This window comes from Triticum dicoccoides, chromosome 1A (assembly GCF_002162155.2).
Source record: "Triticum dicoccoides isolate Atlit2015 ecotype Zavitan chromosome 1A, WEW_v2.0, whole genome shotgun sequence".
NCBI lineage: Eukaryota > Viridiplantae > Streptophyta > Magnoliopsida > Poales > Poaceae > Triticum > Triticum dicoccoides.
Window position 1 is genome coordinate 556,048,101 of NC_041380.1, and position 27,761 is coordinate 556,075,861.

At 44.6% G+C, this 27,761-nt stretch overlaps 2 protein-coding genes and 10 non-coding genes across 13 annotated transcripts; 1 reads left to right on the top strand and 11 right to left on the bottom strand.

The window, feature by feature from the left end:
* Positions 1 to 16,519: 16,519 nt before the first annotated feature.
* LOC119328553 (jacalin-related lectin 19-like) lies at positions 16,520 to 17,720 on the top strand. 2 transcript variants are annotated; one of them, XM_037601559.1, is made up of 3 exons: positions 16,520 to 16,673; positions 16,915 to 17,157; positions 17,254 to 17,720. In XM_037601559.1, exons 1-3 carry the CDS (start codon positions 16,671 to 16,673, stop codon positions 17,668 to 17,670), a joined length of 663 nt encoding a protein of 220 aa, XP_037457456.1. In that variant the 5' UTR covers positions 16,520 to 16,670; the 3' UTR covers positions 17,671 to 17,720. The 2 variants fall into 2 exon arrangements, with proteins under 2 accessions (XP_037457456.1, XP_037457511.1); XM_037601614.1 differs by having other exon boundaries at positions 16,536 to 16,673; positions 16,918 to 17,157.
* A 2,977-nt stretch (positions 17,721 to 20,697) lies between these two features.
* On the bottom strand, positions 20,698 to 27,139 carry LOC119289155 (60S ribosomal protein L28-1-like). Its single transcript, XM_037568557.1, has 5 exons — positions 26,949 to 27,139; positions 23,617 to 23,677; positions 23,006 to 23,163; positions 22,744 to 22,910; positions 20,698 to 21,063 (listed from the first exon to the last, which is right to left on the bottom strand). Exons 1-5 carry the CDS (start codon positions 27,025 to 27,027, stop codon positions 20,935 to 20,937), a joined length of 594 nt encoding a protein of 197 aa, XP_037424454.1. The 5' UTR covers positions 27,028 to 27,139; the 3' UTR covers positions 20,698 to 20,934.
* Positions 21,199 to 21,289, bottom strand: LOC119296044. The gene has a single exon (XR_005144694.1). It is a non-coding gene; the product is annotated as a small nucleolar RNA R24 (small nucleolar RNA).
* LOC119296056 lies at positions 21,326 to 21,418 on the bottom strand. Its single transcript, XR_005144719.1, has one exon. It is a non-coding gene; the product is annotated as a small nucleolar RNA R24 (small nucleolar RNA).
* Positions 21,475 to 21,566, bottom strand: LOC119296041. Its single transcript, XR_005144685.1, has one exon. It is a non-coding gene; the product is annotated as a small nucleolar RNA R24 (small nucleolar RNA).
* LOC119296039 lies at positions 21,625 to 21,716 on the bottom strand. Its single transcript, XR_005144664.1, has one exon. It is a non-coding gene; the product is annotated as a small nucleolar RNA R24 (small nucleolar RNA).
* On the bottom strand, positions 21,775 to 21,866 carry LOC119296047. The gene has a single exon (XR_005144698.1). It is a non-coding gene; the product is annotated as a small nucleolar RNA R24 (small nucleolar RNA).
* Positions 21,921 to 22,011, bottom strand: LOC119296027. The gene has a single exon (XR_005144629.1). It is a non-coding gene; the product is annotated as a small nucleolar RNA R24 (small nucleolar RNA).
* LOC119296036 lies at positions 22,066 to 22,156 on the bottom strand. Its single transcript, XR_005144645.1, has one exon. It is a non-coding gene; the product is annotated as a small nucleolar RNA R24 (small nucleolar RNA).
* Positions 22,209 to 22,298, bottom strand: LOC119296070. The gene has a single exon (XR_005144753.1). It is a non-coding gene; the product is annotated as a small nucleolar RNA R24 (small nucleolar RNA).
* Positions 22,353 to 22,442, bottom strand: LOC119296064. The gene has a single exon (XR_005144740.1). It is a non-coding gene; the product is annotated as a small nucleolar RNA R24 (small nucleolar RNA).
* LOC119296061 lies at positions 22,494 to 22,581 on the bottom strand. The gene has a single exon (XR_005144732.1). It is a non-coding gene; the product is annotated as a small nucleolar RNA R24 (small nucleolar RNA).
* Positions 27,140 to 27,761: the final 622 nt, after the last annotated feature.

Here is a 27,761-nt window from a genome sequence, read left to right on the forward strand (position 1 = left end):
ACCGCCGAACCAAAGTATGACATGCTGGTAAGCAGTATGACTTATATCGCCCACAACTCACTTGTGTTCTACTCGTGCATATAACATCAACACATAAAACCTAGGCTCGGATACCACTATTGGGGAACGTAGTAATTTCAAAAAAATTCCTATGCACACGCAAGAACATGGTGATGCACATCAACGAGAGGGGAGAGTGTTGTCTACGTACCCTCGTAGACCAGAAGCGGAAGCGTTATAACAACGCGGTTGATGTAGTCATACGTCTTCACGGCCCGACCGATCAAGCACCGAAACTACGGCACCTCCGAGTTTTTGCACACGTTCAGCTCGATGATGATCCCCGAACTCCGATCCAGCAAAGTGTCGGGGATGAGTTATGTCAGCATGACGGCGTGGTGACGATCTTGATGTTCTACCGTCGCAGGGCTTCGCCTAAGCACCGCTACAATATTATCGAGGATTATGGTGGAGGGGGGCACCGCACACGGCTAAGAGATCAATGACCAATTGTTGTGTCTCTGGGGTGCCCCCTGCCCCCATATATAAAGGAGTGGAGGAGGGGGCCGGCCAAGGAGGGTGGCGTGCCCAAGGGGGGGAGTCCAACTCCCACCGGGAGTAGGATTCCCCTTTTTCCTATTAGGAGTAGGAGAGGGAAGGAAGAGGAAGGAGGGAGGAAGGAGAGGGGGGTCGGCCCCCTCCCAATTCGGATTGGGCTTGGGGGGGGGCCCTCCCTTGCTCCTTTCCCCTCCTTTCCACTAAGGCCCAATAAGGCCCATATACCTCCCGGGGGGTTCCGATAACCTCCCGGTGATCCGGTATTGTCCCAATCTTACCCGGAACCTTTACGGTGTCCAAATATAGTCGTCCAATATATCGATCTTTATGTCTCGACCATTTCGAGACTCCTCGTCAAGTCTGTGATCACATCCGGGACTCCGAAAAACCTTCGGTACATCAAAATATATAAACTCATAATGAAAATGTCATCGTAACGTTAAGCGTGCGGACCCTACGGGTTCGAGAACAATGTAGACATGACCGAGACACGTCTCCGGTCAATAACCAATAGCGGAACCTGGATGCTCATATTGGCTCCTACATATTCTACGAAGATCTTTATCGGTCAGACCGCATAACAACATACGTTGTTCCCTTTGTCATTGGTATGTTACTTGCCCGAGATTCGATCGTCGGTATCTCAATACCTAGTTCAATCTCGTTACCGGCAAGTCTCTTTACTCATTCCGTAATACATCATCTTGCAACTAACTTATTAGTTGCATTGCTTGCAAGGCTTAAGTGATGTGTATTACCGAGAGGGCCCAGAGATACCTCTCCGACAATCGGAGCGACAAATCCTAATCTCGAAATATGCCAACCCAACATGTACCTTTGGAGACACCTGTAGAGCACCTTTATAATCACCCAGTTACGTTGTGACGTTTGGTAGCACACAAAGTGTTCCTCTGGTAAACGGGAGTTGCATAATCTCATAGTCATAGGAACATGTATAAGTCATGAAGAAAGCAATAGCAACATACTAAACGATCGGGTGCTAAGCTAATGGAATGGGTCATGTCAATCACATCATTCTCCTAATGATGTGATCCCATTAATCAACTGACAACTCATGTCTATGGTTAGGAAACATAACCATCTTCGATTAACGAGCTAGTCAAGTAGAGGCATACTAGTGACACTTTGTTTGTCTATGTATCACACAAGTATTACGTTTCCGGTTAATAAAATTCTAGCATGAATAATAAACATTTATCATGATATAAGGAAATAAATAATAACTTTATTATTGCCTCTAGGGCATATTTCCTTCACATGCCACCTAGGAACAAGATAATTTACAATATCAACTCTAGGTGACAATATCTCAAATGTACACATTTTCTAGGCTTGTAATATGCACATAGCATATTACTCCCCCATAATGTTATACCAAAAAAACTTAACAAGAGGCAATAAGAGAATCCAACAAGAGATAATTAATGGACTATTTAGAATTTTAATTTCTCATGAGAAGACATACCACATAGCGACTAGATAATCTTGAAGTATCAATACTAGATGGTATTACTCATGTACACACATTTATAGGATTGTGAGGTGCACAAAGCACATCACTCCCCCATAATGGGATATTCCATTAATCTCTCACAAGAGCCAACTAAGATACAAACAAGATGCACAAAGGGTCAACGTACGACACACATGTACATGAAGTGCAAACCAACATACATAAACTTGATTACTCAAGATAAGCAATTTGGAGACACAACACATACAAACACATGCAAGGAACAAACCCAAAACATGCAAAGGGGCAAGTAACTTTCAATGTAAAAAATTTAAGTACAAGTTACCACAAGGAGGCACACTTGATATAAGATAGAAACTTGATAACCCAATTGACTTGGCTTGAGACAATAAGAATGATGAAGTCCCCTTAATTCTTCATAATGTAGCCAAGTCTCCAATGACCTCCATCAACACCTATTGATCAAGTATGAGCTAGTTGGTCCCCAACCAAGTTGGGTCCTAAGAGGTTAGTCACAATAGGCTTGGCTACCCAACTGGTTCTTTTCTTGACACCACTTTGCGTACCAACAAATTTGGCAAACACATTGCCAACCTTATCCTTCCCAAGAGAATAGATATCATCAATTAGAATAGGGTTGGATAAGGTACCATTCATGCACGAAGAAGTGACATGACCTTTTCACGACATAGGTAGCAACGTCTACTCTTCACTTTCTTCTCACTTGATTTCTCAACTTGAGAAGCATTAGCTCGAGTCTTCTTGGGAAGAGGCCTTTCTTCAACTTGAGGTTGAGCATGAGAATGCACTTGTAGCCGCTTCCCTTGTTGCTTGTCACTAATGGCCTTCTTCTTCAATGGGCAAGATCTAACATGGTGCCCTTCAATTTTGCACTTGAAGCAAATAATCTTGGCCAAATTCTTGATGTGTTTTTGGCCCTTCTTCTTGTTCATCTTGGACTTCTTCTTCTTGTTGGAGTTGAATCCAAGTCCACCTTTGTCATTGGGGGATTTTTGCACACTCAAGATATTGTTGAGTATGGATTTCCCTTCATGACACTTTTCCAAGTCTTTCTTCAAAGAAGTGACTTGGTCCTTGAGATCTTTGATTTCCTCTACATGTTTAGTCTCAACACAAGTACTAGAGGAAGTATAAACTTCATCATTGGAGCAACAAGGCAAGGAAAGCAATTCATCACAAGATGTACCAATGTTATGCATAGACGAATTACGAGGACTAGCACAAGGCAATATAGCATTTTGACTAAAAGTAGGGCTAATGTCCACATGAGGATTACTAGATGTTACCTTAGCAATCATAGCCTCATGAGCTATTTTTAGCACATTATGGGATACAAGAAGATCATCATGAGAGCTAGAAAGCTTTTCATGACTTTCTTCCAATTTCCCATAATTGCTAGATAGCAACTCAAGTTGAGCCCTTAGCTCAACATTCTCCTTTAAAATGGATGCTTCACAAGAAATAGAGTTAGTAGCACAAGCATCATCATTAACAACAAGAGGAGAAGGCAACTTGGCAAGCTCTTTTAAATAAGAAGCTTCAAGTTGAGCATGAGACTCGGTGAGTTTGATGAGCTCACCCTTGATGACCCTTGAGCCATTTACGAGGTGCTCAAAATCCTCAAGGAGTCCAGCATGAGCAACTTCAAGCTTAGCATTTTTAGTTTCAAAAACATTGGCCACCTCAAGAGCTCTATCATGATATTCCTTCACTCTAGATAACTCTAGAGCAAAAGTCTCCTCAAGAGATTCCTTGGTGGTTTGTTCAAGTTCAAGAGCTTGAGAGAGGTCTGCAATCTCATTAGCGTAATCACGCTCATGACCTTCCATTTTATCAATGGTGACCTCATGCTCCTCAAGACGAGATTCCAACTCATCAATATATTTCTTGCCCTCAATAGCAATAGACATGATTTCCATGAAGTTGGAACGAGCAATTTTATTCTTAAGAAGAGCTTTAAAAATTATTTCCCCCTTAACTTTTAAGGAGGCAACATCATCATTCTCTTCATCATAATCGACATCATCATCACTCTTGCCATCATCAATATTATCACAAGATATATTGGGATTCAAAGTGGGATATACCTTTGAAGCCTTGGCCATAAGGCAAAAGCAATCGATGATGATGTAGGATCCCTTGAAGCACCGTTCAAGACCACATCTTGTTCCATGGAGTGTTGGGTTTCATCTACATTGTTAGCACAACAACTCGAGGAAATAGATACATTTTTATCATGGCAACAAGACATAGCAAGCATATCATCATGAGATTTGAGCAAGCAATTTATACAAGATATGCAAGAACTTTTAACACAAGCATGTGAAACATTTAGAGTGCTCGAAGTGTTAAAGTCCAAAGGTGAAGAATTCAAATAATAAAGTGATGAAGGATCATCAATAACAAGCTCACTATAATCATTGCAATGAACACCACTACTCACCATATCATTACCTTGTGGCAAACTACATGTAGGTGAAGTACAAGAAGTTGAGAAAACTATACGACCGGAGGTGGAAGGAGGACAATCATCTCCACAAATCTCGGACACGCCATATTTGTCTTGAAGCTTTGTCCACAACTCATGAGCATCCTGAAATGGCATGAGTTGAAATATAACTATATTGCTCAAAGCATCAAAAAACACATTAGAAGCTTGAGCATTGAGATAAGCGTTTTTCTCATCCTCTAAAGATAATCTTTGTGGATCCTTTGGAGGAGAAACCCCATATCTACCATTTGCTCTAAATTTGGGTCCATGACCCTAAAGAGATTAAGCATGCAAATTACCCAAACATCAAAATTTGTGCCATCGAAACTAAGAGTGTCAGAGAATCCTAAACCCCTAGTCGACATCCTTACTCTCTAGGCGGTTAAGCCCTATAAAGAGACATGAGGCTCTGATACCAATTGAAAGATCGTGGATGTCGCCTAGAGGGGGGGTGAATAGGCGCTTTAAAATAATTATGGTTTAGGCTTGAACAAATGCGGAATAAACCTAGCGGTTAATTTGTCAAGCACAAAACCTACAACAACTAGGCTCACCTATGTGCACCAATAACTTAGGCTAAGAAAGATAAACTACTAGGTGATAGCAAGATATATGACAAGAAACAATATGGCTATCACAAGGTAAAGTGCATAAGTAAAGAGCTTGGGTAAGAGATAACCGAGGCACGCGAAGACGATGATGTATCCCGAAGTTCACACCCTTACAGATGGTAATCTCCATTTGGAGCGGTGTGGAGGCACAATGCTCCCCAAGAAGCCACTAGGGCCACCGTAATCTCCTCACGCCCTCGCACAATGCAAGGTGCCGTGATTCCACTAAGGGACCCTTGTGGGCGGTCACCGAACCCGTACAAATGGCAACCCTTGGGGGCGGTCACCGAACCCGTACACTTTGGCAACCCTTGGGGGCGGTCACCAAAACCCGTCAAATTGCTCGGGGCGATCTCCACAACCTAATTGAAGACCCCGACGCTTTCCCGGAGCTTTACACCACAATGATTGAGCTCCGAACAACACCAACCGTCTAGGGCGCCAAGGCACCCAAGAGGAACAAGCTATAGGGTGTCCAAACACCCAAGAGTAATAAGCTTCTCAAACTTCACTTCCACGTATCACCGTGGAGAACTCAAACCGATGCACCAAATGCAATGGCAAGGGCACACGGAGTGCCCAAGTCCTTCTCTCCCAAATCCCACCAAAGCAACTAATGCTAGGGAGGAAAATGAGAGGAAGAATGAAAGAAGAACACGAAGAACTCCAAGATCTAGATCCAAGGGGTTCCCCTCACTTAGAGGAGAAAGTGATTGGTGGAAATGCGGATCTAGATCTCCTCTCTCTTTTCCCTCAAGAACTAGCAAGAATGATTGGAGGGATTGAGAGTTAGCAAGCTTGAAGAAGGTCAACAATGGGGGAAGAACACGAGCTCAAAGGATAAAGTTCATTGGGGAAGAAGACCCCCTTTTATAGCTGGGGAAAAATCCAACCGTTATGCTCACAGCCCGCACCGAGCGGTACTACTGCTCCAAGGAGCGGTACTACTGCTAGGGCGGTAGTAGCCCTTTGAAACACAACAACGAGGAGGCATAAAAGCCAGAAGAACCGCCGGAGCGGTAGTACCGCTTGACCTCACGGTACTACTGCTAGGGGTAGCGGTACTACTGCTAAGGGTAGCGGTACTACTGCTTGCGAGCGGTACTAAAAAATTACATATGTGCCTACCACCGCTGGACTTGTGACGAGTTTTTGGTCCCGAGCGGAAGTAGCCACGGAAGTAGCCGCGGTAGTACTGCTCCAAGCGGCAGTACCGCTCCCAAGAGCGGTAGTAAAAAATTACATCCACTCCTATCCGCGGTAGTACCGCTGCAGCCTTTTCAGAACACCAAAACTACCATAACTTCTGCAAACGGACTCCGAATTCGATGAAACCAAATTTGTTGGAAAGCTAGCAACAAGGGCTAACACAATCTTGAAAGAAATACCAATAAGAAGCAAATGAGAAAAGGCCCAAAATAAAAAGGTGAGAACCCTTTCTCGGAAAAGACCGGTGAAACCTCCAACACCGAAAACATCATAGAAGACCATAAGCTCTAAGACTCACAAAGAGAACCAAATAAGAACCAAGAAACATGATGCAAGGATGCAATGGTTTGAGCTCTCGACGAACGATATGATCAAGCTACTCACTTGAGAGCCCCCCTTGATAGTACAGCAATCGATCCTATAACCCGGTCTCCCAACTACCATCATGAGACCGGTAAAATAGAAAACCTATCAAGGGTAAACCTTTGCCTTGCACATGATCCACTTGAGCTAGATGATGACGATTTTGACTCCCTCAAGTTGGACCACCTTTCTTGATTGCGTTGGCTCGATGAAGACTAGTTGATTGCTCCCCCATAATCCACTATGGGTGAGCCACTCTTCCGCACATCTTCACAAGTCCATTGTCACCACAATGGATGGCAAGCTTCAAGCATTTGATCTCTTCGTGATGCTTCACTTGAATTTGCACACCGCAACCTAACCCCACAAAGAACTCTCACGAAGACCATGGGTTAGTACACAAAGCGTAATGGACAATGCTTACCATACCATGGGATCACTTGATCCCTCTGTACATCTTGTACGCTTTGTGTGTTGATCAACTTGATTCACTCTTGACGTAGTCTTGATCAACCTTGATTCTTTCCAACTCTCTTCATTTGGATGATGTCTTGAAGGTAAACATGAATGATCAAACAATCTTCTTATTTAAGACATGCTTGCAATAAGCTCAACTCTCAAATGACCAATCTTTGGATAATTCCTTGAATAGCACCTTGGTCGACACAAACTCTCCTTCAAACCAATACATGTACTCCAAGAAAAGCCTATGGACAAAACCTTCAAATATAACTCAAGGCAACCATTAGTCCATAGAGATTTTCATCAATTACCAAAACCAAACATGGGGGCACCGCATGTTCTTTCAACAAGTCACCACTTACATGGTCACCAACTCAAAATTTGTTTCAACAAGAATCTGCCTCGATAATTAGACTTGCACCACCTGTCATCGTAGCTTTATTGCAATATGTTCAGAAGTGTGTGTCGCCGCCACCTGCTCTCATGTATGGGCACAAGAAGTGCAGCTTACTGGATGTGAGTGGTTCTTCCCTTTTTGTGCCGAGAGGCAATAGAAGTGATATGATTCATGTTCAAGTAGCAAAGGAATTGGATGCTATGTTTGTTATTGGCAATCTTAGTGCTCAACAATATTTGGGTCAGTGGATAGTTTTCAAGTCACAAAAAAGGCTCCACAAGGTAGTATTAGTGGCAGATCAACCCATTTCTAGTATGCATTATAAGTTACTAAAACGGCCATGGGATGTAGGAGATTGGAGTTTTGGTTGTGAAGGAAATATGACCTAGAGGCAATAATAAAGTTACTATTTATTTCCTTATATCATGATAAATGTTTATTATTCATGCTAGAATTGTATTAACCGGAAACATAATACATGTGTGAATACATAGACAAACAGAGTGTCACTAGTATGCCTCTACTTGACTAGCTCGTTAATCAAAGATGGATATGTTTCTTAACCATGGACAAAGAGTTGTTATTTGATTAACGGGATCACATCATTAGGTGAATGATCTGATTGACATGACCCATTCCATTTGCTTAGCACCCGATCGTTTAGTATGTTGCTATTGCTTTCTTCATGACTTATACATGTTCCTATGACTATGAGATTATGCAACTCCCGTTTGCCGGAGGAACACTTTGTGTGCTACCAAACGTCACAACGTAAATGGGTGATTATAAAGGTGCTCTACAGGTGTCTCCAAAGGTACATGTTGGGTTGGCGTATTTCAAGATTAGGATTTGTCACTCCGAATGTCGGAGAGGTATCTCTGGGCCCTCTCGGTAATGCACATCACATAAGCCTTGCAAGCATTACAACTAATGAGTTAGTTGCAAGATGGTGTATTATGAAACGAGTAAAGAGACTTGCCGGTAACGAGATTGAACTAGGTATTGAGATACCGACGATCGAATCTCGGGCAAGTGACATACTGATGACAAAGGGAACAATGTATGTTGTTATGCGGTCTGACCGATAAAGATCTTCGTAGAATATGTGGGAGCCAATATGAGCATCCAGGTTCCGCTATTGGTTATTGACCGGAGACGTGTCTCGGTCATGTCTACATTGTTCTCGAACCCGTAGGGTCCGCACACTTAAGGTTTCGATGACAGTTATATTATGAGTTTATGAGTTTTGATGTACCGAAGTTAGTTCAGAGTCCCGGATGTGATCATGGACATAACGAGGAGTCTCGAAATGGTTGAGACATAAAGATTGATATATTGGACGGCTATATTCGGACACCGGAAGTGTTCCGGGGAAGTTTCGGATAAAACCGGAGCACCGGGGGGTTACCGGAACCCCCCGGGGGGTTAATGGGCCTCATGGGCCTAAAGTGGAGAAGAGGAGGGGCTGCCAGGGCAGGCCGCGTGCCCCCTCTCCCCCTAGTCCGAATTGGACAAGGAGGGAGGGGTGGCGCCCCCCCCCCCTTTCCTTCCTCTCCTCTCTCCCTTCCTTCCCCCTCTCCTACTTGGACAAGGGAGGGGAGTCCTACTCCCGGTAGGAGTAGGACTCCTCCTGCGCGCCTCCTACTAGGGCCGGCCACACCCCCTCCCCTTGGATCCTTTATATACGGAGGCAAGGGGCACCCCATAGACACAAGTTGATCCACGTGATCATATTCTTAGCCGTGTGCGGTGCCCCCTTCCACCATAATCCTCGGTAATATTGTAGCGGTGCTTAGGCGAAGCCCTACGATGATAGTACATCAAGATCGTCACCACGCCGTCGTGCTGACGGAACTCTTCCCTGACACTTTGCTGGATCGGAGTCCGGGGATCGTCATCAAGCTGAACGTGAGCTAAAACTCGGAGGTGCCGTAGTTTCGGTGCTTGATCGGTCGGGCCATGAAGACGTACGACTACATCAACCGCGTTGTGCTAACGCTTCTGCTGTCGGTCTACAAGGGTACGTAGATCACACTCTCCCCTCTCGTTGCTATGCATCACCATGATCTTGCGTGTGCGTAGGAATTTTTTTGAAATTACTACGTTACCCTACAGGTTGTTCTAGGTTCTACCTATTGACAGGAGGATGGGCTAAGTGGTCACACACAAATGGAATTGACACAAGTAGCAAGCTACTTGTTACAGCTCATGTTGTCATGGCTAGCTTATTTGCTGGTATCTGGTACAGTTCGGAGGAATTACTGACATTTCCGTGGAATCCTGAACAGCAAGCAATTTCTGGTCCCAAGTACCTATCTAGCATTGAAGTAACCGCAGCTATTTGTGTTCGACCCCTCGGTTGTTTATGGACTTCAGTTGAGTTGAAAGCCTGGTCTCCACCAGTGCGGCATGTTCCTGGTCACCATTACATGCGACTAATGATTTGGAGGATAACTGAAGATAAACCTATTACTGCATGTTTGGTTATGCTACAGACCACTGAATTTTCTTCCACAGAAATGAGCTCATGGCAGATATCTAGTTTCAACATCACTGTCAGTATCCCAGCTGATTACTCCTCTGCATGCTTTGTTCCTGACAATACATACCTGCAGTCTGTGTCCGAGTGCTATCCTGTTAAGATGGTGATCAGTAAATATTCTCATGCTAGTGTTTCTCACTTGATGGTATGGAGGATTGCTTGGGTGTTCTGTTCACTGTCTACTATCGAGGATTGCAACTTCCAGTGTCCAGCCTTTATAAAATTGACTCATTGGTCTGTACTGACTCAACCAAATGCCTTGCTTCCGATTGTGATTCCTTGGGTGCTAACTTTCCAAGCTTCGCAAGTGACTTTGGATCCAGGTGACAGTCTATTGATTCCTGCTGCATATGTTATTGTTACCATCACATTCTGGAGACACTTCAAACTGGGCATACTTTCTCCATTGCATTACAAGGATTTGAGCTTCTGGAGATATTTAAGTGTGGACCAGATGAGCTAAAAACTGGGCATGTTATTCAGTCTGGTCTGGGGCATATCCAATGGAAGATTGCATGGTCGCTTAACTTGAAAAACTTAAATGCCGTCAACCAGTCCGAGCAAAACATTCTTGCCACAACATACCCTAAGTTGTATTTTCTGTGGCACCCAGGCGATGTCCTAGTACAACATATCCTCTTGGTGGAGGTCAGCTGCCTAAACTGCAAAAGGCTCATTGTAGAAGCTGCTACACAATATAATTTTGAATGTTTTGCTTGGGAATTTACATGGTCACTTCACTCAGTGTGTTGTGCTGGCATGGAAAATACTGTACCATTTCAGTTCTCTATTTCTATTGCCATGAGGAGCTTCCGGAGCCTTGAGTTTTGTCAAGGGAAGTTGTCATGGGATCCGGGCATCGAGGCCCTTCTCTATTTCTTCGGATTTTTTGCTCAAACTGAAGTAACAGGAAGGAGGAATCTTGCAGCTCCAGCTTTCTACTCAGACAATGCATGTGTCGACCACCCCTACTACCTCGACGCATTTTGTGACCAAGTGAACATCAGCGATGACTACTTCCTTGAGCAAGTCGGCATTTTCTGCTCCCTCAATCTCGCCAAGTTCCGCCTCAACTACGGCACCCACCGCGACCTGGGCAAAGTCATGAAGCATCAAGTAACATGGGATCCAGGAGGTTCGACATGGCATCGGCTTGAGGTCAAGCTGGATTTCAAGGAAGGGGGAATGTTAGCGACCGCCCCTACTCTCGTCATGGGATGGACTATTGGGCGCGCATATTGGGCCTGGGCTACTGGAAGGCAGCGACTACAAATACAAGTGAACAGGCTACAGACTACTCGGCTAGGATTTGGACGGCTTCGGCCTCCTCTGCTTCTGTATCTTCTTCCTCTCGTGTTCCTCTCCTCCTCTGTACTAGCTAAACCTTGGTGAATCCATGGCTTGTAGTTCAAATCCTTGAGCAATTGATCTCTGTACTAGTGTGTTGCTGACATTCTTCCATCCTGTTGCATACAAATCCCATTTGAACAACATATTAATTCGGAACTTAATATATCTAATGCATATATTTTAACAACATTTCAAATTCAAAGACAACGCAGAGCCCAAATGAAGTAATTATACAAATAAAACATGACAAAATGCATAACAATCAAGTGACGTGAAGTTGCCACAAGTGCTAAGCAAGATCATCTGGAGTTGGCGATGAGTTTCTTGCTTCTCGATCCCATGTTGTGAGGAATCTTTGGATCATGGTTGCTTCATGTTCTGGCTCCAGATGTTCCCCATTGTAGACGTACCTAAGGTCCCCCCACTGACCTTTCTCATCCTCAAAGATCATGTTTGTGCAAGATTGTACTTGTTGTCATGATATCCCACAATATCTTTGGGTTTCAATGCTCAACGGGGTCACCTAATATCGCAAAGCAAGCATGAAGCACCCCAAAAACTCTCTCAACATTCTTTCACATAGATCTTTTTCACTTTGTAAAGTGAGATTTCTTGTTGCCCTCTGAACGTTCAATTGCCTTCACAAATGTGACCCATGAAGGCTAGATGCCATCATTAAGGTAGTAGCCAATGTTGTACAGTTGTACTTGTTGTGGGAATCATTGGGCTTTTAGCCCATTTATTGTTACCAATAATTTTTGATAATCCTAGAGGCCCATGTGGCCCATTCATGCATGACAAGGGTTGTATGAAGTTTAGTCCCACCCTGGTTGGGGAGGAGGCTTCGGACCAACATATAAGGTTGGATGGTCTCACACACCCCTAAGAGATTGAGAAGAGGGCACATACACGTGTGCTCCTCCTCCGTCACCCATCTGACACGTGCGTTGTGAATGAGCCGAGCCAGGTAGTCGTTTCTCTTCCTCTCCCTGGTGGGCCAGTTGCAACCCATCTATAAGGGCGATCCTCCATAGACACCAACGTATTATCTCGCATGCCTCTGGGTTCCAAACGTTGTGTCGCCTGCCACTTTCCCATCTTGCTCCTTGGCGCACACCTTGAAGAGAGACAACTTGCCTTTGAAACCCTGCCTCTTGTGATCTTGTACGGCAGAGGGGTGGTCACAGTTTTTGGGAGCACTTTCATGCGACTACTGGATTCTTCATCACCGTGGTTGCGGACGACAACTTCCCGACGTCGATAACCTCCTCAAAGACATGGCGATCTATGCACCTGGTTCTTCTTCCACCACGCCGTACGTTCTCATATCCCTTATGTTAGGGATTGTTTCTGGATCTCGTGCCAACAATCGATATGGATATGATGTTTGTCTTTTCTGTATCCGATTGGATGACTAGTTACATCACTATGCTTCTTGATTCGGTTATCGTGGTTATCATGTCTTACTACTATTTTCCTAGATTCAACTTATTGGAAATGTTCAAATCTTCAACACTCGTGACCATTGAGTGTTGGGGAACGCACTAATTTCAAAAAAAAATCCTACACACACGCAAGATCTATCATGGTGATGCATAGGAACGAGAGGGGAAGAGTCTTGTCCACGTACCCTCGTAGACCGTAAGCAGAAGCGTTATGACAATGCGGTTGATGTAGTCGTACGTCTTCACGATCCGACCGATCCTAGTACTAAAAGTACGGCACTTCCGCGATCTGCACACGTTCGGCTCGGTGACATCCCACGAACTCTCGATCCAGCTGAGTGTCGAGGAAGAGCTTCGTCAGCATGACGGCGTGATGACGGTGATGATGAACCTACCGGCGCAGGGCTTCTCCTAAGCACTATGACGATATGACCGAGGTGGATTATGATGGAGGGGGGCACCGCACACGGCTAAGGGATCAATGATCAACTTGTGTGTCCTAGGGTGCCCCTGCCCCCGTATATAAAGGAGCAAGGGGGGAGGCCGGCCGGCCCTTAGGGCGCGCCAAGGAGGGGAGGACTCCTCCTCCTAGTAGGAGTAGGACTCCCCCTTTCCTAGTCCAACTAGGAGGAGGAAGGGATAAGGAAAGGGGGGCGCCGCCCCCCTTCCCTAGTCCAATTCGGACTAGAGGGGGAGGGGCGTGCGACCCTTCCTTGGCCGGCCCTCTCTCTCTCCACTAAGGCACATGTGGCCCATTAGTTCCCCGAGGGGGTTCCGGTACCCTCCGGCACTCCGATTTTCTCCGAAATCACTCGGAACACTTCCGGTGTCCGAATATAGCCGTCCAATATATCAATCTTTATGTCTCAGCCATTTTGGGACTCCTCTTCATGTCCGTGATCACATCCTGGACTCCGAAATATCTTCGGTACATCAAAACACATAAACTCATCACCGAACGTTAAGCGTGTGGATCCTACGGGTTCGAGAACTATGTAGACATGACCGAGACACGTCTCCGGTCAATAACCAATAGCGGAACTTGGATGTTCATATTGGCTCCCACATATTCTACGAAGATCTTTATCGATCAAACCGCATAACGATATACGTTGTTCCCTTTGTCATCGGTATGTTACTTGCCCGAGATTTGATCGTCGGTATCTCAGTACCTAGTTCAATCTTGTTACCAGCAAGTCTCTTTACTCATTCCATAATGCATCACCCCGTAACTAACTCATTAGTCACATTGCTTGCAAGGCTTATAGTGATGTGCATTACCGAAAGGGCCCAAAGATACCTCTCTGATACTCGGAGTGACAAATCCTAATCTCGATCTATGCCAACTCAACAAACACCATGGAGACACCTGTAAAGCATCTTTATAGTCACCCAGTTACGTTGTGACGTTTGATATCACACTAAGTGTTCCTCCGGTATTCAGGAGTTGCATGATCTCTTATAGGAACATGTATAAGTTATGGAGAAAGCAATAGCAACAAACTAAACGATCATCGTGCTAAGCTAACGGATGGGTCAAGTCAATCACATCATTCTCTAATGATGTGATCCCGTTAATCAAATGACAACTCATGTCTATGGTTAGGAACCATCATTGATTCAACGAGCTAGTCAAGTAGAGGCATACTAGTGACTTTCTGTTTGTCTATGTATTCACACATGTACTAAGTTTCCGGTTAATACAATTCTAGCATGAATAATAAACATTTATCAGGAAATATAAATAACAACTTTATTATTGCCTCTAGGGTATATTTCCTTCATTGAGAACATAGTTGCAAGGTGGAGTTTGGCCGGCAGCAAACCTTGCGAATAGAGATCTCTGCAGAACATTGATGTCATTGTGAGAGTCAGGCTCCAAAGTACGATGTAATTGCTTCTAGAATTATGGTTGGATCATGGCAAGGCCCTCTATATGGCCCATGCCATGTGGCATGACAAATCTTTCATGTCCAATGCATCAATCAATGGGTTCAAACATCCTTGGCCATCCGATTCACCTAGAGCCATGAGCCTTGCATGTCTTCATCATTGGGTGCCCTTAAGTACTCTGGTACAAAATTCTCGATCACGACTTACTTGAATCTAATCACACACTCGAGGATGATATCTTCTCCAATGTGAATGTACTCACGATGTAGTCAATTGCAATTCCATATGCAAGCACTCACACTACCACGGTATACTTCATCAATGGAGTTGAATCACTCCAAGAATTAAATCTTGCAGCTAAGTGGATGGGTGTTGGATGGTAGAATGCCGACTCGTAATTTGAGTTGTCAGAACTAACAACATAAATGAGGAGTGAATTATGTGACTCCTCGTCACAAAGATTTACTACAATCATTTAGCTTCAGACAACGGATTTGGTACGTGTCAAGGATAATCACCTGTCGATATAGACATGTAGTAGAATCAATTTATTGGCAGTTGGATGTCGATGGGCACAATTGTGCATTTTCACTTCTTTGTTGCGATGAACCGGTTCATTGGATACTCCGAGGACAAAATGGATTTGGGAGCCAAGGAATTTCTGAAACACAACTTTATATGCCATCAATTAAGTTGTTCTCCCTTCCCTGTCATGACCTCTACCAATCGGCATCATATTCTCCGGTTTGGCCATTATACTTACCATAGAATCCATACCTTCTCTACTCCTCGTACCTTTGAACAAAGTTGGGAATCCATATCGTCTCTGTCCATCACCCATCACCACAAGATGGGCATGTAACAAATGTAAAGTACTCTCCCCGTTCCAAATCAATTGAAGTTCTAGTTTTGTCCAAAGTCAAACTTGTTTAAGTTTGACTGTTTCTATAGAAAAATATACCAACATCTACAACATCAAATTAGTTCGCACCGTATATATTTGATGCAACAAGTTCAACCCAGGACAAATCTATAACTTCATTTTATCTGGAGCAGAGGGAGTAATTTAGTAGAGGTTGATTACAAAACACATAGAAGTTTCTCAAGGAATTTTAAAAATGTTACTTGCAACAGAAGCTTTGTACCCAAACGACGACATTGAGAAGCTTCGTACCCAAGCTTCGAGGTTGGATTTGCAGATTGAGCCGGAACAGCCCCAACGCCACAAGCATATCAGCGGCGATGTTCTTAGCAGCAACATCTGGCTGCAGACGCTGCGATCAAAATTCAGAAGAGCCCTGGGCATTCCGGCTTTTCCAATGAAAAGTTCCCAATTAATTCAAATAAATCTGGCTCCAGACGTTGCGATCATGGAGGTAATGAATTCAAAAAATGTTACGCAGTTTTGGCCTTTTGGGAGATGCTAACACTATGTAGAAGTTCATGCTCTAGTCAATCCAACCAAAAGACCGATTTGATGGAAGAGATTATTAGGCAATACATTTATACGTCAACACACCGAACGTCAAATTTCTTGATTCTTTGCTACCATACTTTAGGTGAAGAAGAACATGTTCCTGTACGCCTAGCTTTATGGAAAGCAAAGCAGTATGCCTACTGATCTCTCAAGAGAGAGCATCCAGTTCCGTTCTCCACTTACATTTCTCATCATCATGTATACTACAATCCTGCCAGCTGCCATTTTGGCTGGACCTGCCCTTTTTCTTTCACCAGCTACTTTAACCCATATAAGTACACTTGTTCTTAGAAGATTAGCTAGCTGCTCATCTTACCACTTACCACCTGCTGCACATATCTGGAGTGGAGGCAAACATGGTACACTAGTGATCTCACCAGTATTCAGTTTCATTTTCAGTCAAGCAAATCGGATTCTCATCACATCTGAATTCTTAGTTAGTCCTCCTTTCATGTTTGTTTGTACTTACGTTCTTCTGTAAACATTCCTTAAAAATTCTAAAAAGCTAGCCTTGTTTTGTCCCGAGAAAATATATAGATTTTGGTTTCAAAAAAGCATTCACTCCGTTGCTGAAATTCCAAGCTGCACCGTTTGTTTCAGCAGCAGCAGCAGCCGCCGCCGCCTCCGAGGAAGATGGTCGCGTCCAAGAAGCTCATGAAGGTCGGGCCTTGGGGCGGCACCGGGGGCAACCCGTGGGACGACGGCGGGCACACCGGGATCCGCGGCGTCACCCTGTCGTACGACCACCGCTGCGTCGTCTCCATCGCCGTGGAGTACGACAGGAGCGGCCTTGCCGTCCCCGGCGAGCGGCACGGCGGCGCCGGAGGCAACCACACCACCCAGGTTGGTACTTGGTACGTACGTCGATACACTCGATCGGCAAGATCACCTTCACAGCCGTGCTTTTTCTTGACTGGACTGCTGCGTGCGTATGCGTAGATCAAGCTGAGCTTCCCGGACGAGCACCTGACAGCCGTGAGCGGCCGGTACGGCGCGGTGGCGCCCGGCGGCTCGCCGGTGATCCGGTCGCTGGCGTTCAGGACGGAGCGCGCGGCGTACGGGCCGTTCGGCGCCGCGGAGGGCACGCCGTTCGAGTTCGCGGTGGAGGGCGGCGTGATCGTGGGGTTGTGCGGGCGGAGCGGCTGGCAGCTGGACGCCGTCGGGATGTACGTGACGCCGCTGCGGCCGGAGAAGCTGTATGATAAGGTGCAGAAGCTGGGGCTCATGGCCTACCGCTCGGTCATGCACCGTCTCGGGCCGGCGCCGGCGCCGCCGCAGGACGAGCTGCCGGAGGCGAGAGTGCAGCATCAGCATCAGAACGGCAGTGTGGTTCAGACAAGTCGCAAGAATTACTAGTGGTCACTGGTCAGTGTGTCATTAGCTAGAATGGCAAATTCATGGCTGCATCTCTGTTGTGCATACGATTGATTCAGCTACTCCCTCCGTTTCAAATTACTCGTAGTGGTTTTAGTTCAAATTTGTATTAAAACCATGACGAGTAATTTGAAACGGAGGGAGTAGTATATATGAAACCAAAAATATATGCTTAATACAGGAGATTTACTACGGCCACAATGACTTTAACACGTCACCGGTATTTAAACAGTTGGAGTTTGACCGGCTTAAGCTTGCGCCGACGTTGTCAACATTTTAGGACCCTCTCGCTGCTTTTTTTTTTGAGAATACGTCAATGGCGTATCATATTTTTATAGAAGATAGAAAACGTATTTACAAGATGTGTGGCACGAATGCGAACATTCAGTGCACACGATTACACCAACACCAACCCCACCCAAGAGAAATTTAGACTAAGTCCTCACAAAACGTTGTAACCTTCCAACACCGCCCACTGCTTGCCGCCATTCTCTACCTCCCGTAAGGTACAAATGACGAGCTCCGAAGGTGCCTTTTGCGGTTCCATCCTATTGAAGACACTCGCGTTCCTTTGCTTCCACAACGTCCATAGGACCGCGGTTACCAAGGTGTCAAAGCCTCTCCTATCCGCCCCTTGGAAGCTCTGTCTCATTCTTAACCACCACTACAGAGTAGTCTCAGTGGAGGACCCTCTCGCTGTCAGATGAGGAGGATAATGATCCCAAACATGATGACAAGCATTTTTTTTTTGCGAATATGATGACACGCATTTCTTCCACCTGGTTAATGACACAACCAAAGTAGATTTAACTGATACTGTACATGATACCCCCTTCAATCCATATTAATTGGCATTGGTCTAGTACAACTTTAGTACAAAGTTATACTAAACCCGTGTCAATTAATTTGGATATAGGAGGGAGTACCATGTTATGTGAGCTCATAGCGTGTGTAACAAAAAACAAGTGTACTTCAGCAAAGAGGATGAAGGTTTCTAAATTTGATAATGGTTCATCATGAGAGGCATATGCTTCGAAATAGTAGAAGTCTTGGGTACTTGGCTAAGCACAAACGCATTGCGATTATGTAAGGGATAATGTGTTAGGCTTTCTGGGTATAATCAAGCCAGGTAAACATGATTTCCAGACACGTGATCTAGACCTTTTTCGTGAGGCCATGATTGTGTATGGCATGTTTTATCCGTCTGGGAGGTCTGTAGAAGTTTCCTGGGCATCCACTCGACATTGGAACTTTTATTAGGTGAATATCATATTAAGTTTCACTTTCGAAATAAGTCTGGTAATTTTCTATGGAGCCTGATGGCCATTTATGGCGCCGCTCAAGAGGAGTTTAAGTCTGCTTTTCTTACAGAATCCCTCCTTAGTAAGTCACCGTGGTTCGAATTTGAACTAGTGATTGAAAAGATTCTAAAGAGTATCAACTAGAGAGTCCCTATAAGTGAAAACACCTTCCTTGACTTTTGAGATCCGTCCCAAGATCATCTTTGAGGTTTCCAAAGAGCTAACACGACCATACTAGCCTTCGATCAGATGACCACATATGATGCTCTTCGCCTGGGCATCAAATTGTAGTTGCCTTTTGACTTCACTGCAGGGGTTTGATAGTTGGGTTAACCTTGCAAGTAATCTACCGCAGTGAAAGAAAGCAGAAAAGGCTTGTATTGTGTTGTTGCTACTAGGGATAAAAACATGACTGCGTAGTTGTCCTTTGAATGCATGGTGAAGACAATATATCATCTACTTCATGTCATCTTACTTATTGCAATACTCTATTTTTACTTAATACTTTAAGATGTATGCTCGATATATAGCAGTCTTGGGTTGAGTATTACATATAGATGTAGTTGGATAATGGTCTATCGATATTGGGATGTGATGCTCATAAATTGAAAGAGCGTTTATCAACTAGAGGGGGAGGGGTGAATGGGAGGGTTTTATCAAATTCTTTGAAAGAAGCTAATTCCTCGAAGAAGAATAGAGTAAACAGTCACATGCAAAATAGTCCAAAACAAAGTTATGTAAAATAGATCAAGGCAGGCAAACTAACTTAGAGTAAGCTAGACAGAAGACAAAACTAAACATGATATAAGGTAGTGCAAAGCATTAGATGCATTTACATAAATATTGCAATTTAATCGATATGCAACTGTAATTTGTTCACCACACCATGCTATATTTTCGAGAGAAACCGCTAGTGAACCTCCGGATCTCGGTCCAAGCAACACTTTCTTTTAGTTTTTCTGATTACTTTCTTGTTACAATTCATTCTTCCATACACTCGTTCTTTTTCATATTTGTAACTAGCAAAACTAGTGAGATTGACAATCTTGATAGTTTCGTTGGAGCCAACATAATGTTGTATCTATATGTGCAGGTGTTATCATTGGTTGTGTACTCAAACTCCCTTTGGTTCAACAAACCCTTACTTGGGGGCCTAAAACCCTCCTAGTTTGGGATGGAGGGAGCTGATTTATCTCAGGAGTTTTGCGGGAATGACATTTTTAAGACCCGAGGGAGACTGTGATATAAGAATGAAGTAGATGCAAGAGCTTAAGTTTAGGGATGTCCAAGGCAACCCGAAAATTTCTCGATCAACAATCATCAGTTAGTTTTGTTTGGAAATAGACCAGGACGAAATCCCTGCACGGCTTGTGGCATCTCCTGTGTTGGTTTTCAATATTTTGGGTGTGGTGTTCATTGGTTGCAAATTCACAAAAATATAGTTAGAATGATAGACGTGGCACTCTTAGTTAACTTTTTGTATCATAGTATAATGGAAGAGTTTGGCGACTTATCCAGATAGTTACGATTACTTCAGCAATCAGGAGTGTCAAACTGTCAAAGGCAATTATATGGCTTGTTTTCCAGAATAATCGGAATCTGTAGTTTCCAAGGTAATATTTTCGTTATGGAGTCAGAGACTTTGTATAACATCACATGTTTGTGTTATTTCAATGTTGGAAATTTGAAGATCAAGCAGACCAGAAGATAAATAGAAGATGCAGCATGTGCAAATCCAACAGCAGGCACCACCAATTTTAACAAGCAGCGATCACCAGTGCAAATCAAACAATAATTATAGATCGACACAAACCATCCTTCTAACACTGTCAGGGTACAAACTAGGGCGGGTTTGTAACATGGTTCCTCCAAGGGTCTCACTTATGACTCAAAACTGTCGGAACAGACATGGTAACATGTGCGCTGAAAGGCAATCTCAATGAGTTTACAGCTTAGTTGGCTGCCTGTTCTTCTTCTTGATTCCAGACTTGGAAACCTGGAGGCTGCGGTACACGGCGCTCAGCCTTGCAAGGGCCGGCTTGGTCAGATCAGGCCTGTAGTAGTTGTCGCAGACCTAGAGAACAGAAGAACAACCCGTTAAAGCCAAAACAATTCTCAGGGCATCTTCAAGTCAAAAGGTAATGAAATTATCTTCCAATTAAGGACAATACATTATGTAGATGAATAACAGGAAAACTGATCCGAAGGTTGAGCTCAGAAGCCAAGTGTAAAAATAATATTTCATCGGTGAACCAATTGATCGGTTGGTTTCCTTATGAGTTACGACTCGTCACAGCGATACCTTAAACCAGTAGTCAAGCAAACAGTGTGTAGTTCAAACTCAGAAGCCAAGCGTAAATGAATATTTCACTGAAAGAACCCAATTGATCGGTTGGGACTTCTGAAGTGTTACGGCTCATCACAGCAAACAAATGGGTCAGCAACAAAACACAAACACACAAATAAAACAGATACTGTAACAAGTTCTGCTCAGAAGCCAAGCGTAAAAGAATATTTCACTGAAGAACCCAATTGATCAGCTGGGTCTTCTGAAGAGTTACGGCTCATCACAGCAAATATTTGGTCAGCAAAATCAAAACACAAACACACAAATAAAACAGATCCTTTAACAAGTAAAGCTCAGAAGCCAAGCGTAAAAGAATATTTCACTGAAGAACCCAATTGATCAGCTGGGTCTTCTGAAGTGTTACAGCTCATCACAGCAAATATTTGGTCAGCAAAATCAAAACACAAACACACAAATAAAACAGATCCTTTAACAAGTAAAGCTCAGAAGCCAAGCGTAAAAGAATATTTCACTGAAGGACCCAATTGATCGGTTGGGACTTCTGAAGTGTTACGGCTCATCAAAGCAAAAAAATGTTCAGCAACAAAATACAAACACACAAATAAAAGAGATTCTCTACCAGTTCAGCTCAGAAGCCAAGCGTAAATTAGTATTTCATTGAAGGGCCAATTGATCGGTTGGGACTTCTGAAGTGTTACGGCTCATCACAGCAAAAAAATATTCAGCAACAAAATACAAACACACAAATAAAACAGATTCTCTACCAGTTCAGCTCAGAAGCCAAGCGTAAATTAGTATTTCATTGAAGGGCCAATTGATCGGTTGGGACTTCTGAAGTGTTACGGCTCATCACAGCAAAATTTTGTTCAGCAACAAAATACAAACACAAATAAAACAGATTCTCCAACAGTACAGATGAGAAGCCATGCGTAAATTAGTATTTCACTGAAGGACCAATTGAACGGTTGGGCTTATTATGAGTTACGACTCACCAAAGCAAAAAACTGGTTGGCAACAAAACACAAACACAAAAATAAAATAGATTCTTTAACAAGTTAGCTAAGAAGCCAAGTATATAAAATAGTATTCACTGAAGAACCAATTGATCAGTTGGTTTTCTAATGTTTACGTCTCATCACAGCAAAATCATAGGGTGGCTAATTAAACACAAACATACAAAAAAAAACCTAGCAGGTTCAGCTCAGAAGCCAAGCGTTAATGATATTTCATCGAATAACCAATTGATCACTTGGTATTCTTATTGTTACGGCTCATCACAGCAATACATTGGCTCACCAATGAAACCCAAAGACCAAAACAGACTTAACTTGACAGAGATACATCTTAAATCTTACGGTACATGTGTAAAGCATGTGAACAGACAAGAGTTGTAGCTTAGAATCCAAGCATAAGTGGAATTCAAGTACAAAAAGCTGGAGTTAATACCTGGTTCTTGACGGACTTGGCCATCTTGCGGAACTCCTTGCGCATCAGAGTCTTGTGCTGGAGCTTGGCAGGGGTGTTCTGCTTCTTGGTCTTGGTCGTGGACAGGACGACAGCCTTGTCCTCTCCTGCAGAGGGCTGGACCGCCACGGTCTTGCTGTTCGCCAAGCCTGAAAACCACATCAACACAACAACAAGTTAGCTCCTTGCAGACACACTCACAAACACATCAATTGGGTAAAAAACAGAGCAAAGAGCTACGGACCGGAGAACTTGTAGGAGTGGACATTGTAGAGGTTGTTGGGCTCCTTGCTGAACTGCACCTTGGCGTTGCTGTTGCCGAACTGCTTGATCAAGAAGCAGTTGTTCTTCTTCACCAGCTCCCAGACCAGAGACCCCGGAACGGTAGTCATTTCCCTTGGCCTACATCACCAAAACAACACCCAAACGTCAGTCAGATCATACAGCTAGCAACAAGCAACAGGAGACAATAATCCTACAGAATCAAGGCACCATTCGACCATTTGACGCAAAAATGGACGCTGATTTACAAGGGGAAACATGGGTTACAAAAAATATACCGCACAAGCATCAGTGAAGCTTGAGCGTCCCAACGACTACTGACAAGAGGAAATCATAGTGCGCGGTTCTAACGCGGGTTTGGATCTAGCCTAAGGACGAACCGCCTACGCAAAAGAGCTACTCCAAACACTTCCAGCGGAGATGCTGTAACAGCGGACGAGATCATGAACCGCGGAACCTAGAACCAGCAAGGGTTCGACGGGGTGATGCGGCGACGAATCTAAGCAGGCAGCGATTCGAGCACCTAGATCTGTACACGAGGGACGTGAGGGGAGAAAGAGATCCACCGCTTACCGGAGGTGAGGTCGCCGCGGCGCCGCCTTGGTCTGCTCCGGTGGGTTGGGGGTGGTGGTGGCTGCGGAAGGTTGGAACAGCCCGGAGCTCGGCGCTTTATACTCGGCGGCGGCTCATAAAACCCTAGGTTGGGTGCACGCTTTGTGTGGTCAGTTGGGCCGGAGGCCTCTAGCCCATTTTAGCTTTGAACCCAGTACACATCGGCCCGAACTAAATACTGGCCCATACACATCGCAATGCGATTGGCACAGCCCAAAACGAAGTGGAGCCATTCATGTAAGCTCGTCTTTCCAACTCAAAAAAAAAATGTAACATCGTCTTTCTTGACTAATAAAATGCAACCTCGTCTTCCATCCCTAAAAAAATGTAACCTCATCTTCCTCCCTTCAAAAAGAAAATAAAAATACAACGTCATCTTTTTCCCTACATCTTCTCCGTCAAACAGGGTCCCATCAAAAGAAAAAAAAAACAAGGGTCTCATGAAAGGCAACAAAGCAACTCTTTTTTTTTCCCTCTACAACCTCTCTGTCAAAGTGGTTCCAGCACGTCAATCATAAGAGTGTATAAAAATGGGAGATTAACGACGAGACAATCACCAGCTGCTGCTACCTGCGGAGGAATAGGCAATGGCTATGGAAGGAGGACCAACGTCCACCAAGTTCATCGCCGCCGCCTAAACGGAACAGGGGTGGAGTCATGGTGCCAAGCATTCTTTGCCTTGGCCAGACAAATCAAGAACAAGTGACAATGGCACGCATTCGATCAAAAGGGTAACAACGGCCTTCCATGCATTCACTTTCTTACAACTTGGAATCACTGAAACAACAAGTCCATCTCATTGCACTATGGTAAAAATAGGTTCAGACACAATGATTATTTTGGCCGAGATCCGACTACATCCCAGAAGAGAGCCCCCTCGTCTGGGCACCAAAAACAGGCGGAACAAAATGTGTAGACAACATCAGCAGAGTGAAGAGACGTTGATCACTAAGCTTTCTTGCCAGTGACCCCTGCGACCACCTGAGGAAGTACCAAGAGAACAAAAGTTAAACCTTGTCTTAGTCGATAACGCTCACTCATACACGAACTCATCTCAGTAAATAAAAAGGCACAGTTTGGAGGAAAGACAGGGGTAATGATCCAATATTTCAGCCTGATTATTCAGAAGCATGAGAACCTGGAAATGGTCCGATGGACCATGACAAATCATGTGACTGACAACAAAAGGTGTGATGCAGGGTTTCAAAAGATACCCTGTGCAATTCAGCCAAATCTGTGAATCAGCTATTTAAGGCATGTCTGGAAAGCAGGATTTTCATGGGAAAGAGCTCAATTCCAACCAGAGGATTCCACATTTACAAAGGAGACCTTGGTACTCTTTTCCAGGAGTTTGTAACTCATTACAATACAAACTTTAATTTGTAAGTTTACTGACTCGCCAATATCTTGGTTAGTGCACAAAGAACATGATAAAACTGGGAAATGATAAATGGTGTGGCTAGAACATTTGAGAGGGCTAAGTGATAAAAGCGATTTTCATAATTATATGAAGTGGTAGCACACAGAAACGAATAAAAATTGTAGGGGATCAACATACATCTTTTAGTTCAACCGGGGTTTTGGCATTTTTCTCAGTCTCCCAAGAATCCAACATTGGCCTAACAACCGCTGGAAGAAATAGACCTGAAATTGCATATCATAGCATCAGATATGACCACATAAGCTATCACAGCCAAATCAGAAGATCTTACAAACCATGCACTAAATTTGCACTGTCAGAGAAACATGCAAACGGTTGGTTCATGACCTTAAAAGGCTACAACTGCCCACTGCTCAGAATGGTTATGCCCATCCAACAGCTATACTACACCACCAAAGCATGCAGTTTGATTAAACACTAGTTGTGGCACAACAGACGAAATGTTTTTGGTTTCGACAATTTATGCACTTAGTTTTTTGGTTGAAAAGTAGAATACAAAATAATTGCTGCCCACTGTTTGTGATGTTTCACACTAAATTTGACCACACTAGTTGTAAACAAAATGAATCCTATTGCAAAGGGGAAAAAAGAACAGACACATAGAGTATATGCAATAATGGCTGTCATGCGGTCATAAACACTTCAATGAAGGAGAAACTAAGCAAACACTTGGAAGAAAATGCAATTGATATTACCGTACACCTCCAACTAAGTTCCAGTAAAACCCTTCACTATGGTTGTTCAATTTAACACACAGATTGCTGGAAAAATTCTGCTTAAGATCAACTGACAAGTATAACTAAGGAAATCATGACATGGCTAAAATACAGAGGTAACTCACACTACTTCTGAACTTTGATGAATGAACAGCAATCATGAATGTCAAGAAGTATAGAGGATACAAATAATCAATGAAGTACATCGGGTGTACACTGATAGTAATATGGTCTAGGAAATAACATTGAATTCGAGACATTAAGCCAATCTTGTTTGCAGCTAGTCCAAATGTGTTTCATATCTTAAACAGTTAAAGACACAATCTGGTTTTCTTAAGCAGTAAACAAAGTTTAAGCTGTGAGAAAGTGTGATTCAGTTTCCAAGGAAATGAACGCACATGGTCTAGCTAAGTCAGCACCCAACGCTAGGTAGTCAGCTCGTATGTGCCAATCTGTAGTCACATTTCAGTTTCATGAATGGATAGGCATAACAACAGGCGGGCCTTGTGGCTGTAGCCTATAGGTACACAGGCATAAGGGTGATGGAGTAAATCTTTGGGGACATGTATTGGTAAATAAAAACAGAAAAGTGTAGCGCAACTCAGCACACGACTACGTTTTTGGCATTAACCCCGAGCAACCCTTATCAGCCCGCACCTGTTCTGACCAAATCTAGCAGGAAGAATACAGTCGAATCATCAATCAACAATACTTATATGACCACAAGAAATGCATACTAGTACTCTTCCTTTGGCTGGAATGGAATGGATGGGTAGCAATGGTTGAATCATTATACTGATGATAGGGGCAAATGTATGCAAGGTCTAAGGTGTATAGCTCATGAATCATGAGTCACGGATCGAGCGGCAAAACTGCGATGCAAGGTCTAAGGTGTATAGATCCAACAGAGTTTAGCAGGCGAAAACCACATGGAAGCGCTCAGGGCCCGCCCCATCCATCCATCCGTCCGTCCAACCGGAGGACCGATCCCCGTCCTGCGAAATCCTGGGGACCTGGCCGGGCGGGGGTGCTCAGGAGGAACGCACGCGAGGAGAAATGGAGGCTAGCGATGCGCGCGGGGGCGCGTACGGGTTGGTGGGCATAGGATGCTAGGGTTGGGGCGGGAGAGGGGGTACCGAATCCGGCGATGAGGCAGGAGGCGGCGACGACGGGCTCCTTGACGACGAAGATCTTGAGCCTGCCCATCACGCCCATGGCTGCTGCTGCTGCTCCGCGATCCCCTTTCCTTTCCTTGGTTCCTCGCCGTCGCCGCCGGACGCAGACACGGGTGGGTGGGTGGACTGGGCAGAATGGGAGAGGGAGGGGCTGAGTGAGAGAGAGATGCGTACCTCGTAGGCCCAACTTCCTTCCTTCCACCACCACCCGGGCCGCCCGCCCGCCCGCTGTAACAGCGAGAGGCCCAAAGCCCAACTTGGGTCGAACGGTGTGGTGGGTGGAGGCGCCTTCGACTGGAGGAGGCGTACTCTTGTCTCAAAAAAAAAGGAGGAGGCGTACTCGGGATTATTCCGTGCGCGCCGGCGAATATCCGCTCCCGCGACCGCGAGTGCGAATATTTGGGCGAGAAGATCCAGCGAATGTACCGTCCGCTTTCTCTCTCTGTCGCTGCTTTTGCCTTGCTTGCAGTGCACGCACGGCCACCCGCAGTCCTCTTCTTCGTCCGTCCCTGCCGCGCGTGCGCCCCTCTCCAAGCTCGTTTCATTCGCCCGTGCCCTCGCCGCCGGTCATCCCCGCGTCGCCGCCGATCACCGCTTCACCAGGTCAGCTTATCTGCTAGTAGCAGCTTGTTATCTCCGTGCCATGTCGTGTCCTGTCCTCTGCGACATGTCAAGCCAGTTCCGGCCTTTCAAGACTGCTGTTTTGGTTGGTGGGTCGTGTGTCTGGAGAGAACCTCGCATCGTCCTTAAGATTAGTTTGTGTCCTCGGCTAAT